At 46.8% G+C, this 16,329-nt stretch overlaps 1 protein-coding gene across 13 annotated transcripts in view; it reads right to left on the bottom strand.

Moving 5' to 3' along the window:
* MOK (MOK protein kinase) overlaps positions 1 to 16,329 on the bottom strand; it is an 83,339-nt gene that overhangs the window by 25,523 nt on the left and 41,487 nt on the right. For 8 of the 13 annotated variants that reach the window (XM_003902292.5, XM_017961546.2, XM_017961549.2 and 5 more), the window contains 3 exons: positions 7,315 to 7,393; positions 7,153 to 7,201; positions 6,209 to 6,387 (listed from right to left, as the gene is read on the bottom strand). In XM_003902292.5, the coding sequence (XP_003902341.3) occupies positions 6,209 to 6,387; positions 7,153 to 7,201; positions 7,315 to 7,393 (307 nt within the window). The remainder of the gene's footprint in view (positions 1 to 6,208; positions 6,388 to 7,152; positions 7,202 to 7,314; positions 7,394 to 16,329) is intronic. The other 5 variants (XM_009212287.3, XM_017961548.2, XM_009212288.3 and 2 more) reach the window with 1 other exon arrangement.

Genomic DNA, 16,329 nt, shown 5'->3' with positions numbered 1-16,329 from the left:
ACACGTGTGACACAACCCCTACTACAGCCAAACTCTCAAGACATACCCCCTGGTATCACCTTTCCAGGTTAAAGAGAGCTCCCACCTCCGATCCACCAACCAGCACCTCACCAACTTATAACTGGTATTCCAGCACACTCCTTGGGCCAACCCGACTCCACCTCACATCCATCCCAGAAGAAACTTCACATCAGTAAATCCATCTATCTCAAACAGGTTTAAACTACTATTACAACTAGCTTCCTTTAATGGAGACACTCTATTACACCCTAATTGCAGGCATTATACTACTTACCCTGTTGTTTGCAGTGGGATTATATAGTGTAACTCCTTCCAATTGGAATACCAGCCAAAAAGTCTCCCTCACTTTAGCCTTCTGCTTAATGGTTACCCTTATAGCAGGAATCACAGTCACTAATAAACATTGCTACATCCTCCCTAGATGCCCTGCCTTTGTCTGTCCTGCTGCTTCACTCTCTTCCTTCACGCTCTCGCAAGATATTTCTTGGTTCCACCCACAGAGCAACACCCTGGAGGCCTTTTTCAAGTGCAAAACCAACCTTTTCTTCCAAGGCTCTTTCTATGGCTTCACTCTGGGTGAAACTGAACTATTTACTTTTCTGCTCACACTCTGCCTTTCTAACCCATCTCATAATCAATACCCCAGCCCTTCTTTCAGCCCAACCAATACCTACAACCCCTGAACACCTATACAGAACACTTAATCTCACACACTCCTTACTAAAAAACTCTAATTCCTCTCTGGCAAGAGACTGCTGGCTCTGCGTATCCCTCCTCTCCACAACATACAATGCAATCCCTGCCTCAGCCTACAACTGGACTTCCATCCAAGTAACCTACCATTCTGAAATCCTCATTAACAGCCCCCCCTCAAACTCGACATACAGGCATTAACAAAAGTCTCCCCCCAGTTAGCCAGCGAGTTCGGTCTAGCTGTGACAACCTGACATCCCTACTTACACAACCTATCCCCTACCGCAGCTGTGATAAACGCATATTAGGAGCCATAACAACCCACACAATCTTATCCTACCTAGCACCACTGTGTGCCAATGACATCTACCCTCAGGCATTCCCCTCAGCCACCTAAATTCCAAACTGTGCAATTTATACCGCACAACTCAAGCCCTCCACCAAACATACTACTCTCAAAGCCACCAACAATAAAGACAGGCTTCATTTCTCTAGCCCCTCAGCCCTTGACACCTCCCACCTCCTTAACAAAAACTCAGAGTACTGCAAGGGCCGACACCTCCCCTGTTTATCCCTCTTCCCTTGGCTCCCCTCTCCATGCACCATCCCTGCACCCACCACCCACGACTGTGTCCTTATCCCAACATTCAGCAACACTCCCACATGGATCTTAGTGGACACAAAACGCTTCCTGTTGCACTGGGAAAAAAGACCCCAAAGCCCCCAGCCTAAAGCAAACACCCTTTACAACCACTTACAGCAGCAGCTCCAGCCGGGACCCTCGGAGTATGGACGCATGAGAATAATAGTACATCTTTTTAGCATACACAACCAGTTCTGCCTACCAAGCCAAGGCATACTTTTCCTAGGTGGTGCCTCAACTTATATTTGCCTCCCCTCTAACTGGATGGGCACCTGCACCCTGGTTTTCCTCTGTCCAAAAATCAACTTTGCCCTAGGAGACCAACCCCTACCAATCCCAGTACCCCAATACCCCTATCCGACACTGCCGTGCGATACAACTCATACCTCTATTAGTAGCCCTCAGAATAACTACAGAAGTTGGAACTGAGACTGCAGGACTAACCACCTCTGTTTCCTATTACCAACCCTTCTCCAAGGACCTCACAGATAGCTTGGAAGAGATAGCCAAATCCATTACAACTCTCCAATCACAAATAGATTCTTTTTTTTTTTTTTTTTTTTTTTTGAGACGGAGTCTCGCTCTGTCGCCCAGGCTGGAGTGCAGTGGCGGGATCTCAGCTCACTGCAAGCTCCGCCTCCCGGGTTCACGCCATTCTCCTGCCTCAGCCTCCCGAGTAGCTGGGACTACAGGCGCCCGCCACCTCGCCCGGCTAGTTTTTTGTATTTCTTAATAGAGACGGGGTTTCACCGTGTTAGCCAGGATGGTCTCGATCTCCTGACCTCGTGATCCGCCCGTCTCGGCCTCCCAAAGTGCTGGGATTACAGGCTTGAGCCACCGCGCCCGGCCCACAAATAGATTCTTTAGCAGCAGTGGTTCTTCAAAATCACAGAGACGTAGACCTACTCACAGCCAAAAAGGGAGGACTCCGCCTCTTTCTAGATGAACAGTGTTGCTTTTATCGTGACCAATCTAGCTTAGTACAAGATTCTGTAAAAAGACTAAAGGACTGAGCACAAAAAATTAAAGAAAATGTCCCCTGATGGCCAGCGTGGTCCTCCTGGTCCTTTAGTACCTGGTTTCCATGGCTAATGCCCCTCTAGGCCTAGCCATAACCATTCTTCCTTTTCTAGCATTCAGCCCTTGTCTCCTACACCTTCTCACTCAGTTTTTACTGGACTGTATCAGAGCCTTCACCCACAGGACAATACAAGATATGATGCTGCTCCAAGAATACCAACAGATTCAAGAACGGCAGTCCCTACTGTCCAGTCTGCCCCTAAAAACTGTTGCCCCTTCCCAGCAAGAAGCAACCAGACGACAACAGCGCCCCTCTTCTATTACCTATTAAAGGGCTGGGAAGTTAGGGACAAACTGCCCCAAAAAAGCTTCTTGGCGCTGCCCACTCCTCCCTCTAATGCTCTGCAACCCTTCTCTGTGCCACCCACCCTTCCCCCAAGCCTCTTTACATTTCTAAGCTCTTATCTAGGCGCCGCTGCAGAGCCAGCAGACTTCACTCATCAGACCTTGCTGCAATAAGCAAACCCCAATTACAAACCATCCAGACCACACAGCAGAAGATCGTGGGAAGTATAAACAAACTTTACCTACACCCTCCTGTAAGTTCCTGCTCTTCATCTAGTTGCTACCATAAACATCACAAGGTAGTATGTGGCAAAATTAACCAGCAAACAACTCTGAGATGGCTGGGCGTGGTGGCTCATGCCTGTAATCCCAGCACTTTGGGAGGTCGAGGCGGGTGGATCACGAGGTCAGGAGATGGAGACCATCCTGGCCAACATGGTGAAACTCCGTCTCTACAAAAAACACAAAAAATTAGCCAGGCGTGGTGGCGGGCGCCTATAGTCTCAGCTACTCGGGAGGCTGAGACAGGAGAATGGCGTGAACCCGGGAGGCGGAGCTTGCAGTGAGCTGAGATCGCGCCACTGCACTCCAGCCTGGGCGACAGAGCAAGAACCTGTCTCAAAAACAAAAATAAAAAAAATAAGAACAAACCAACCCTGGGATGCAGCCATACCAAAGAACTCCCTCAAACTCCCCTCCCCAATATACATCCCTCATTCTGTAAGCTTGGGGCTACTTCCTCTGTCTGTTAAGGGGGCAGCTGGCAGGTTAATGAAAACTTGCTTGCCTGACTTTGGGTCTATTTTTCCTTTCTCTTGGCTGACCTTAGTCAGGACATGGCCATGGGTCTCTCTATTCTGCCTGGTCCCCTCGACCAGGCAGGCCCACTCACATGAAACATGAGGAACTGAGCCTAGCTCGTACAGCACCCTCACCACAAGACACACAAGGAACTGAGCCTAGCTCTTACAGTGACCCTCACACAAGAAACAGGAGCAACTCAGCCTGGCGTGTGCAGTGCCCTCTCCACACGCAACACGAGGAACTCAGCCTGGCATGTACAGCACCATCACCACACAAAACACGAGGAACTCAGGCTAGCATGTGCAGCGCCCTCACCAAAAAAAACACGAGGAACTCAGCCTGGTGCATACAGCGCCCTCACCACATGAAACACGAGGAACTCAAGCAGCAGCCTTCACCACACGAAACATGACGAACTCAGCCTGGCACACACAGCGACCCTCACCACGTGAAACACAAGGAACTCAGGCTAGCGCGTGCAGCGACCCTCACCACGTGAAACACGAGGAACTCAGGCTAGCGTGTGCAGCGACCATCACCACGCGAAACACGAGGAACTCAGGCTAGTGCGTGCAGCGACCATCACCACGCGAAACACGAGGAACTCAGGCTAGTGCGTGCAGCGACCCTCACCACGCGAAACACGAGGAACTCAGCCTGGCGTGTGCAGCGACCCTAGCTGCTGGGAGGCTCCACTCTCCCTTGTGCTTGGCCTTTCTGTTTCCACTTTACCAAAAGGTCCGACATGTGTTCCCTAACAGGCAAAAGACAGATTCACATTCCGACATCTGTCCGGCATGATGTCTGTGGTGAAATGTGACTAATTCACAGTAACCGTGATGAATAACCCCACAGTGAGCCTCCCATCAGCCAAGAGAAGTTTTGCTGACAAATTCAGCATGAGGTAGGTCAGATTTTGTCAATAAATGAGTCCCAAGAAACCTTTTGGTTTCCAAAGCTTTTATAGATTTTGGAATTGTGGGAACAAGATTTTAAACCTGTGCCAGGCGCGGTTGCTCATGCCTGTAATTCCAGCACTTTGGGAGGCTGAGGTGGGCGGATCACCTGAAGTCGGGAGTTCAAGACCAGCCTGACGAACATGGAGAAACGTCTCTACTAAAAATACAAAATTAACCGGGCGTGGTGGTGCATGCCTGTAATCCCAGCTACTTGGGAGGCTGAGGCAGCAGAATCACTGGAACCCGGGAGGCAGAGGCTGCAGTGAGCCGAGATTGCATCATTGCACTCCAGCCTAGGCAACAAGAGCGAAACTCCATCTCAAAAAAAAATAAATAAACAAAAATAAAGAATTTAAACTTGTATAAATAAATTCAATTCATATTACATGCCACAAAGAATATTTAAAAATACAGCTCTGGGCTGGGCACAGTGGCTCATGCCTGTAATCCCAGCACTTTGGGAGGCCAAGGTAGGTGGATCACAGGGTCAGGAGATTGAGACCATCCTGGCTAACATGGTGAAATCTCGTCTCTACTAAAAATGCAAAAAATATTAGCTGAGTGTGGTGGCAGAGGCCTGTAGTCCCAGCTACTTGGGAGGCTGAGGCGGGCTTGAACCCAGGAGGCAGAGCTTGCAGTGAGCTGAGATCGCACCACTGCACTTGAGCCTGGGCTACAGAGCAAGATTCTGTCTCAAAAAAAAAAAAAAAGAAAAGAAAAAATATAGCTCTGGTGGTAGGCCTAGCTTCTATTCCAGAAAATGGCAGGATCTTGTGACGAAAGGAGAGAGGAGGAAATGCAGGTGAGCAGGAAACAGCTCCAAGCGGTGAGATAAGCGCATCAGCCCAGTTCGGTGGCTGGTGCACCGTGGGCCACCTTGTGTGCTGGTGAGATGCGGGCAGCTTTGTGCTCCAGATATCTGCCTCCTCCAGATGAATTCACAGGACCTGGCCTCATGAGAAGGGACTCTCGGTTGACACTTCTGGCTGCAGTGAAATTGCCATTCAGCTTTCCAAAATGAAAAGTTACCAGTATGAACCATCTGGATCAAAGGAGAATATGTCCTGAAGTGCATTTCTGTATCAGTCTGTTGAACAGGTGGGACCAGACTTTGACCCCTCAGATGTGTCCCCAGACCTTAACCTCACTGCCACCTGCCTGGAGGCCCACTGGGAGCAAGAGGTGCAGCCCTCCACCCCCATGCACTTCTTCAACTCAACACCATTCACCTCGGAGTGGGACCGGCCCCCATCTCCTCGTCCCTGGGCCATTGCTCCTTCCCGAGGGCTGGGCGGAGTGGGAGGTTTGGAGGCTGGAGCAGGGAAGGGTGGGATTGGGGCTTTCTAGAATCCAACTGTGCCAGAAGGTGCCTCATCCTCACACTTGTGGCCAGGGCACCCTACCTGATATGACTGCACCTCTCAGGGGAGGCCCGGCTCACCCCTCCCCATGGCAGCCCCATCAAGCACCTCACAGCAAGCCCAAGGAGGCGGCTGTCCACACCGCCAGGGTATGCGGGAGGCAGAACAACTGAGGATTGGTGCTCTTCTCTGGGAAGGCCAGGCAAGGCCAAATATGTACAACAAGTAAAACGAACGCCTAGTCGATTTGCTGTTAAATTAAAAACAGTAAAACAGAAAGTAAAACCAGAATGACCTTGACATCTGGATTGGAAGGGCCCCTCCCGCTGCAGGAACCAGGAAGGAGCCCGGCCTGGCGCTACCTGGCGATCTCGTAGAACACGCAGCCGGCGCTCCACAGGTCCATCTTGTACGTGTAGAACCCATCGGTGAGGAGACACTCTGGGGCCCGGTACCAGCGGGTGGAGATGTATTCCGTGTATGGCTGCTTGGAATAGACACTCCGGCAGGAGCCAAAGTCCCCTAATTTCAGGACATCCTGCTGGAAGGGGAGAGAAGCAAGGACAAGCAATGTCCCATTATGTGGCTATCGTAATACAAACCACTCCAAATATTTATGCACTAGCAGGAAAATTACTAGCATCTAAAGTAGTCTGTAAAATGCAAATTACTGGCTTTATGAGCACCTGAAAGAGCCTCCAGCAGATGAGGAAGTGATGTGTCTATTCAGTGGAACAAGTTTACAAATATTCTGGCTATGTTTTACATATATTTCCAAATGTCTACAGGTTTGAAAATGGTTAACTCACAGCGCTTCAACAAATGAACGACACACACTAGTCATCGGTCTGGTCATGCTGCCAGCTTGCCCAGCAAGGGCTTTTTTAGCCACACAGCCCCAGAGGACCCTGCTGACAGCCAGTGACAGGCACTGGGAAACAGCAAATGGTACGGTTTAAACACAGGTAGTTTAGTGGCCTGGGAGAGAGACGGACCTGAGCTCAGATCCTGCCTCTGCCACATTTCTCTCTAGGGGGATCGAACGGCCATCAGAATGGGGTTCCTTTCTGTCTGCAGTGTAAGAAGGGCACTTTCTATTATTTTCTTCCAGGTGCAGTCAGTTATGTTGATGGCATTTATTAAATAAACCATTTTTTACAACCTGAGAGGGAAAAAATTACTGTAACAAATAGGCTGTCTGGCTGCATGGACTGAAAGTTCCTCCAGCAGCAGGAGAAAACCTTTCAGGGAAAGGGTTTCTATTCAACTTTTATTCTGACACCAGCTTTCATGTAAAAGCTCTTACCTTTATTAGTATATTTTCTGGTTTTACATCTCTGTGAAATATTCCATTTCTGCATTCAGTATAAAAGGAAAAATAGAGTTACACTTCATTTATTCAAATTCTTGAATTTGAATGTTAACACATCTTATTAATTTCAGAGCTGTCAAATCTCCAAGAGCATACCTGTGAATGTGATCAAGGGACTTACATAACTGGTACATATAGTGCATAATTTTTTTTTCTGATAATGGGTATCTTCTCCCTGTATAATCAAGGAAATAGGCAAATATGGTTACTGATGGTACATATCCCCTTTTTTGAAATAAAAATAATCCATTTTTATTTAACGATGTGTGAAAATCTAAGTTCCCCTGTAAAAAATAATCTGAAGTAGTCTTAGGAAATATGTAGTGTACCTACAAAACATACCATTTAAAATTCCATAGACTGGCCAGGGGCGGTGGCTCACGCCTGTAATTCCAGCACTTTGGGAGGCTGAGGTGGGTGGATCACGAGATTAGGAGTTTGAGACCAGCCTGGCCAACGTGGTGAAATCCCATGTCTACTAAAAATACAAAAATTAACCGGTGTGGTGGTGGGCGCCTCTAATCCCAGCTACTCGGGAGGCTGAGGCTGAAGGATTGCTTGAACCCAGGAGGCAGAGGTTGCAGCGAGCCGAGATCCCACCACTGGACTCCAGCCTGGGCAACAAGAGCGAAACTCCGGGGGGGGAAAAAAAATCTGTATACTGGCATGATCTCATTTAAAATTACACAGCACATACATTTTTAATGGAAAATTCCTTTTTATTTTTCTTTTTGACAGTTTATAGAAGTTTATTCTACATCCTCAACTATGTGTTAGTAGCACCATGTAATTTTTAGGATTGTTGTCAAATTTGGGGAAACTGCTAAGTTTCTTTCATATCTGAGTTATAAGATTTCATATTTCAAGTTTTCTATGGAGTGAATGCTCTTTAATTTGAATTGACTATACTCAGAGTATTCCTAGAAGACATCCCAAATGAGATGGCCGGCAATAACGTAACTATTAATACATGGAAGAGACTGCAAAGCATAGAAATGTATCCCAGCCAACCCTTAACAAGATTCCAGACATGTCCACGGCTGTTTCACCGTCACGCTGAGGGGAAGTATGACATAGGAGAGGTTAAAATAGAAGAGATGGCAGCCTTAACTTTGTGGTTGAAATACCTTATTTTTGCAAATTTAACAAAATATATAAACATGGTGAAGATACCGCAAGGGCCTTTTTTGGAAGGCACCCAGGCAAGTCAGCTCTATCAGCTGCACAGAGACTCTGCCTCGGCTCCTCTGTTCTAACATACGTGGTTTTTCTGAGTTTTGAAACAGGTAAAGCAGGTTTGGGAAATTGCCAGACAACTGAAAAATTAATAAACAATAAACATTACTGAAGAATGACAAAGAATTGTTGATAATTTTTTCCTTTTATTTTTAGTGGAAATGTAGTAATTGTACCTATTCATGGGACCCAGAGAGTGTTATTTTGATCCATACATACAATGTATAAGGATGAAATTGGGGCAATTAGCACGTGTGTCACCTCCAACATTGGCCACAGCTCTGTGAACATTCAGAGCGCGTGTGCTATGGTTTCAGTGGGAACAGCACTGAGCGATCGCCGCACGATAGCATGGTCTGACAGCTTCGGCCGGCCTTGGAGGCCTTCCAGGACGCTGTCCTTCAGCCTGCACTGATGATGAAAATGTTAGGAGTCACTCGTCAACCCAGTGTTACGCTAGGCTTTCCTGTTTATGTGGAGATGTCCACTTTAAAGGTGGATAGATCACAGTTCAATAAGCAGTTCAACTGCTTTCAGTCTCGGTCCACATGTCTTCTTTCACAGGAGAGGCCGTTTAGCGTGGCTGGCACAGTCCCCTGCAGCTGCCCTGTACTCAGCGCCTGGGCTGGCTGTGCCTTGGTGCCCGCAGCTTTCTACTGTGTTTGAAGACTTCATACCACACGCCCAGCATCACAGCTCACCCTTGTTCCAGAAGATGTCAATTTTACTTGATTTTAATTTTCAAAGTGTGTGTTTTAAGTTATTAAGTTCTAAATCTGCACAATGACCACGTTCACCTAACAGTTTGGAAATCCACTTCCTCCCTCCATAAGCACATATACCATTTGACACCTTTGGTCCTAAGTTTACAATTTCTTTTGAAAATTAAAATTATTCTTTTTCTCTGCTTAACAAGAATGTTTATAACATACAAATAATAGAAAGTAATTTACATTGTAAAATGTCTAGGTGCAATTAGCTTTTTCTTTTTTTTTTCTTGAGATGGAGTCTCGCACTGTCATCCAGGCAGTAGTGCAGTGGTGCAATCTCCACCCACTGCAACCTCCACCTCTCAGGTTCAAGCAATTCTCCTGCCTCAGCCTCCCAAGTAGCTGGGATTACAGGCGCTCGCCACCACCACGCCTGGCTAATTTTTTTGTATTTTTAGTAGACATGGGGTTTCACTGTGTTGACCAGACTGGTCTTAAACTCCTGACCTCGTGATCTGCCCGCCTTGGCCTCCCAAAATGCTGGGATTACAGGTGTGAGCCACCACGCCTGGCCACAATTAACTTTTTTGTGTAATACTATCACCTTTTTATTGTTTCACATGATTTATCAACAATTTTCCAGAATTAAAATCAAAAGAATCAAAAGTAAGAGCTTTATCAGCTTTCCCAAGCTTGAGGAATTCTGGAATCTTATTAAATTAATATCTGTAACAGATGAAAAGAAAGGAACTTTCCATTCTCCTTCACACATGCAGCAGGATGAAGCTGCTGGAAGTCCATCTCATCAGGTGCCCCTGGGTCCTGCGATCAAACCCAATCTCACTGCCCCTATGACTTACCCTGGCACTCAAGACCCCCTTCAACCAATTCCTCTCCACCACAAGGGTTCTCACACTCCCATGAGTGGGCTGCTAAGACACAGATTGTCCCTCCCCATCTCCACCCACATTTCTGCTTCAGAAGATCTGCAGTGGGGCCCCACAGTCGCCTAACAAGAGCCCAGGTGCAGCAACTAGTCTTGGGTCCTTGCTTCGAGAACCATGCCCCACCACACCCTTCTTGTTTGTTTATCGAATACTCAGGTGAATTCCCTCATGGACTCTTCTCTGGTTGCTCCCAAAGCTCACCGGTACCTATATTCATGATGTTCCATCCCAGGAACGCCCTTTCCAGCCATGTCCACACATTCAAATCTTACTCGTATCATAAAATTGTCATTAGAGTCATCTGAACTTGAACTTGGGAAACGTGGAATCTTTTAGGAAAAGTCTAATCTATCCAATCTTCATAATCACCTAGAAGTCTTTTAAAAAGCAGATTTCGGCCGGGCGTGGTGGCTCATGCCTGTAATCCCAGCACTTTGGGAGGCTGAGGAGGGTGGATCAAGAGGTCAGGAGATTGAGACCATCCTGGCCAACATGGTGAAACCCCGTCTCTACTAAAAATACAAAAAATTAGCTGGCCATGGTAGCAGGTGCCTGTAGTCCCATCTACTTGGGAGGCTGAGGCAGGAGAATGGCGTGAAACTGGGAGGCAAAGCTTGCAGTGAGCCAAGACTGTGCCACTGCACTCCAGCCTGGGCAACAGAGCCAGACTCTGTCTCAAAAACAAACAAACAAATAAAAAAGCAGATTTCAAGGCCTGAACCTAGATCTAATGGAGCCAGGAATCTGTGCTTCTCAGATGCCTTCAGTCCCAGGTAAGAGTCCTCTTCAGGTGCCCGCCCTTCCTTGCCTCCCTGGGTCTCCTCCTGGAAACTCCTTATTCACAACCCTAGGGGTAGGGAGCCGTTCCTGGTCCCGGGCCAGTAGGAGAGGTGTTACTGCTGGAGTGAGGTATCAGGGCAACAGTGTGTGCCCAGTGGTCTGAACAGCTGGAGACCACACCCTTGCAAAGGAAAGCGCTGCCCAGCCACTCTCCACAAACTTCTCCAGAACGAGATCCGAACTTTCTGGGCCCAAGACTGTATCTGGTTCCCATCAGATTCTTGTTTTCAAACAGTTTGAAACAAGTAAAATAGAGTACAATTAACAAGTCACTCAGAAGTTTCTCATATGCCCCTTAGTGAATGTCAGCAGGCCCCAAAAGCTCTAGCTCTCCTGACCAAGGTAATTTTTATCAAATATTCTCATTAAGAAGCCTCCAAGGAATGTCATATATGATACTAGTAATTTTTAAAACTTAAGTGAACACAGTGATAAACCAAGGCATTCACTGTGACTCAGCACTAACTGAAGGAATACAGCTGCCACTGTGGCCTGCATCATGACAGCATCCCCAGCACACGCCCCTCCAGCGAGGGTGGAGAGAACTACAAACTAGCCACTCACTAAGGCAAATGAGTATTTTTTTTTTTTTTTTTGAGACAGGGTCTCACTCTGTTGCCCAGGCTGGAGTGCAGTGATACAATCAGCTCATTGCAGCCTCGACCTCCTGGACTCAAGCCATCCTCCCACCTCAGCCTTCTGAGTACTTGGGTCTATAGGCATGCGCCACTGCACCGAGATAATTTTTTAAAAAAAATATTTTGTACAGACAGGGTCTCAGGCTAGTCTCAAACTCCTGTGCTCAAGCAATCCTCCCGCCCTGGCCTCCCAAAGTGTTGGGACTACACGTGTGAGCCACTGTACCTGGTCCTATCAATTTAACTTGAAACAGTTAAAAAAGAGAGTAGATTCCGAAACAATCTTGTAAAAGAGTAGCTGCCTCTATAGTCAGATCATGACGGAAACTAAACCTGTTTTACAGTTTTTCCTTCATAAATTCCAAGACAGGCTTTCCTACTGCAGATGGCATGAGCCCAGAGCCGTTAAGCACATGTACCCAAATACACAAAGTAGGATCGCTGGCGGGGTAGCCATTCTCTATTCACCCCAATTACTAACTCATGCCAAAGAAGAATCCAGAGACATTCTTCCAGAGAGAGTGGTGGGCAAAGGGCCTTCGCCATCCCTTCCCTAGGCTCCCACATCACTCTTGCCTTCATGGCACACCCACAGATTGACTTGCTCAGGACCTAGCCCAACCCCCATCTAGCATGCCAGGCCTGAAAGTCCAAATGACATTCTTCATGCTGCCTTGCAGCTGAGAGTTTCAGATGTGACTTGGGCTCTGCCTAAATGGGAATACTTGGGAAAGACGTTTCAGGCCCAGGTTTGGGGGCAGATGAGAGGAGAGAAGGCATCCATTCTGAGGGCACGGATCACAGATCCTGGCAGAAAAGGCTTGGTTCCAGCCCTGGTAGCTGCAACAGCTTTATTCTGCAGAGCGTTGTCAGCAGCAGGGCCAGCAGCCTGATCATGGAGAGCAGTTGTGAGAAGCAACTTCCTATAGGCCAAGCCTGGAGTCTGCTTCTTCAGTCCTCCCAACAATTCTGGCAATCTATCCATATCACAGAGTAACCCCTCTTGAGTTAATCAGAGAATAGGGGAGACTGTTGTTTGCAACTAAAAGGGAGAATCAACACATCCACCTACAGCAAATTTATTCTTAAAACAGTAACTGGAGAATTCCTTCTAAAAAGGTGCTACTCAAAGCACAGTCCATGAGCTGATGACAGTTCAGGGACTGTTACTGGTCTAAGAGGAGATGACATAAATTAAGAACAACTGTTTAGAACTGTTTGTAGCAATCTGACATGCTGTGACATCTAAGCACACGATCACTTTTCTCGTAATTCATTTTTACTATATTTCACAAAAGTTCCCCCTGCAGTACATTAGAAATAAGACAACTGGTCTTCTGTGATCATTTTGGAAACACTGCTTTAAACACCAATTGAAAACCACCTCTCCCTTGCTTTAAAGCCCAATAACAGCTTCCCATTGAACTCAGAATAATGAAAATTCTTACCCTCGCCCTACCAGCCTCATTGGTGCCTGCCTACTCCATTTTCTGCAACTCTCCTCCATGTCTTCCAGCCACGTAGGCCTCTTCCCTCACGGTGGCCTCAGGACCTTTGCACTGGCTGTCCCTCTGCCTGAAGTACTCTATCCTCATCACTCCCTAACACATTGGCCTGTTTCATTCACTGACAGCACTTATCCCTATCTGGAATTCTTGATCATTTTGACTGATATTCTTGGTAATTTCTTCGTTTGTTTCCTGTCTGTCATCGAGTGTGAGCTCCACATGGGTGGGAACTGTGTCTGTTCTGTTCCCCACCATGTCCCTGCCTCTGGAATAGCCCATGGCATGTCATTGCAAATGAGATATCCTCTCCTGCACCTGTCTAATTCTACCACTCCTCCAGGAAAGCCCTATTTTCCCAGCCCACACAATCTCTGCCTCATCTGACACCTGTTCAACAAAGAGAGAATTACCCCAGCAACTCCTTTTCTCTTATGATATCACTTTCATATAGTTTATGTGGACACTAGACTATATATTCTTTCAGACCGGGCGCAGTGGCTCACGCCTGTAATCCCAGCACTTTGGGAGGCTGAGGCGGGCAGATCATGAGGTCAGGAGTTCGAGATAGCCTGGCCAACATAGTGAAACCCCGTCTGTACTAAAAATACAAAAAGTTAGCCGGGCGTGGTGGCAGACATTCCAGCTACTCAGGAGGCTGAGGCAGGAGAACAGCTTGAACCCGGGAGGCGGAGGTTGCAGTGAGCCAAGATCGCGCCATTGCACTCCAGCCTGGGTGACAGAGTGAGACTCCGTCTCAAGAAGAAAAAAAAAAAAAGACTATATACCCTTTCAATATCAAAAACATGCATCTGACATGCTGCTTCTTTATCTTCCCAGTTCTTGCCAGACCTTGCACATTGCTGTAGACAATTCAATAATGGCTGTGTGATTGTTCCCTTATTTCACTATTATCTCATTCTTTAGTCTTTCATAGTGCTCCCCAATATTCTAATAACCTGAGAGCAGCAATTTAAGTCATAAGAATTGCCATTCTGGTAGCAAAAGCCTTAGTGATTGTTTGAGTTTTCACTAAAGCAGCATCATCGTCAACAACCGTAAATAATTAGGTGCCCCTATTCTTTTAAGGCACTGAGCTGGGCCCAGAAATAGAGATCCAGGGCAGCAACAAAGCTTAATGGTTAGGATTTCAGAGTCAGGCTTGAGTTTAAGTCCCAGTTCTGCCATTTATTAACAACTTAATTTTGGATTATTACTTAATCCTTCAAGCTTCAATTTCCTCATCTGTAAAATGGGAAAAATAATAGTGCCAACCACATAGGGTTGTCATGAGGCAGTATGTGTGATGGTTAAGAACATGCACTCTAGGATCAGGGTATCTAGGTTCAGCCCCAGTTCTACCACTCACTAGGTATGTAACCTTGGACAACTAACTTATCTCCCCATGCCTCAATGTCCTCATGTTTCAAATAAGGATAATAACAGTATCTGGGCCACGTGGGATGGCTCACGCTTGTAATCCCAGCACTTTGGGAGGCCAAGGCGGGTGGATAACAAGGTCAAGAGATCGAGACCATCCTGGCCAACATGGTGAAACCCGTCTCTACTAAAAATACAAACATTAGCTGGGCGCAGTGGCTCACGCCTGTAATCCCAGCACTTTGAGAGGCCCAGGTGGGCAGATCACCTGAGGTCAGGAGTTCAAGACCAGCCTGACCAACATAGAGAAACCCCGTCTCTACTAAAAATACAAAAGTAGCCGGAGTGGTGGCGCATGCCTGTATTCCCAGCTACTCAGGAGGCTGAGGCAGGAGAATCGCTTGAACCCGGGAGGCGGAGGTTGTGGTGAGCCAAGATCGCGCCATTGCACCCCAGCCTGGGCAAAAAGAGCAAAACTCCATCTCAAAAAAAAAAAAAAATTATCTGGGTGTGGTGGCGTGCTCCTGTAGTACCAGCTACTTGGGAGGCTGAGGCAGGAGAACTGCTTGAACCCAGGAGGCGGAGGTTGCAGTGAGCCAAAATCATGCCACTGCACTCCAGCCTGGCGACAGAGTGAGACTCCATCTTAAAAAAATAAAAAATGACAGTATCTGCCTGACAGGGTTGTTGGAAGGTTAAAATGAGTTAATTCCTATAAAGTATTAAGAATAGTGCCTGGCCATATGGATACCATTCATGAACTGTTAGCTATTATCACTCTATTTCATCAATTCTAGGATAGGCTTTTTTTTTTTCAAATTTTACTAACTCTAAAATCAGGATGTATATTTCAATATTTACTACCCTACAAGCACTATTAGCCATTCTCCTTACATTTTAACATCTCTGAACCTAGGATGCTCCATATTGCTCACAGCATCTTAGAGTCGGTGCGCTGAACACGCTGCCTGGCCTATGGAAGACACTCAATATTTACATAACGAATGGAAGTCTACTGATCTACAGAGGTCTGTTTTCTACAATCGCTGTAGATAGATACTGAAAGAAATAGATTCAATTTCTTCAGTTATGCAATTCCTCTACTACTGAAAATAAATATATCCTACAAATATATATATTCTAAGGCTGGGCGCAGTGGCTCACGCCTGTAATCCCAGCATTTTGGGAGGCCGAGGCAGGCAGATCATGAGGTCAAGGCGATTGAGACCATCCTGGCTAACACGGTGAAACCCTGTCTCTACTAAAAATACAAAAAAGTTGGCTGGGTGCGGTGGCTCACACCTGTAATCCCAGCACTTTGGGAGGCCAAGACGGGCAGATCATGAGGTCAAGAGATCAAGATCGTCCTGGCCAACATGGTGAAACCCCGTCTCTTCTAAAAATACAAAAAATTAGCTGGGCATGGTGGTGCAGGCCTGTAGTCCCAGCTACTTGAGAGGCTGAGGCAGGAGAATTGCTTGAACCTGGGAGGTAGAGGTTGCAGTGAGCCGAGAACGCGCCACTGCACTCCAGCCTGGTAACACAGCAAGACTCCACCTTAAAAAAAAAAAAAAAAAAAAAAATTAGCCAGGCATAGTAGCACATGCCTGTAGTCCAGCTACTTGGGAGACTGAGGCAGGAGAATCACTTGAACCTGGGAGGCGGAGGTTGCAGTGAGTTGAGATCGCGCCACTGGGAGAACAAGACTCCATCTCAAAAAAAATATATATATATATATGTGTGTGTGTGTGTGTGTATATATATTCTAAACAATGCTTTCTCAAGCGTCTAAACACACAGTGACTTGCCAAAAATTCTCCCTTCTTGTTGAGTTTTGTTTTTATTTTTTCTTGAG

This window comes from Papio anubis, chromosome 7 (genome assembly GCF_008728515.1).
Source record: "Papio anubis isolate 15944 chromosome 7, Panubis1.0, whole genome shotgun sequence".
NCBI lineage: Eukaryota > Metazoa > Chordata > Mammalia > Primates > Cercopithecidae > Papio > Papio anubis.
The sequence above is the reverse complement of the archived record's forward strand: the minus strand, read 5'-3'. Positions and strand labels throughout refer to the sequence as shown.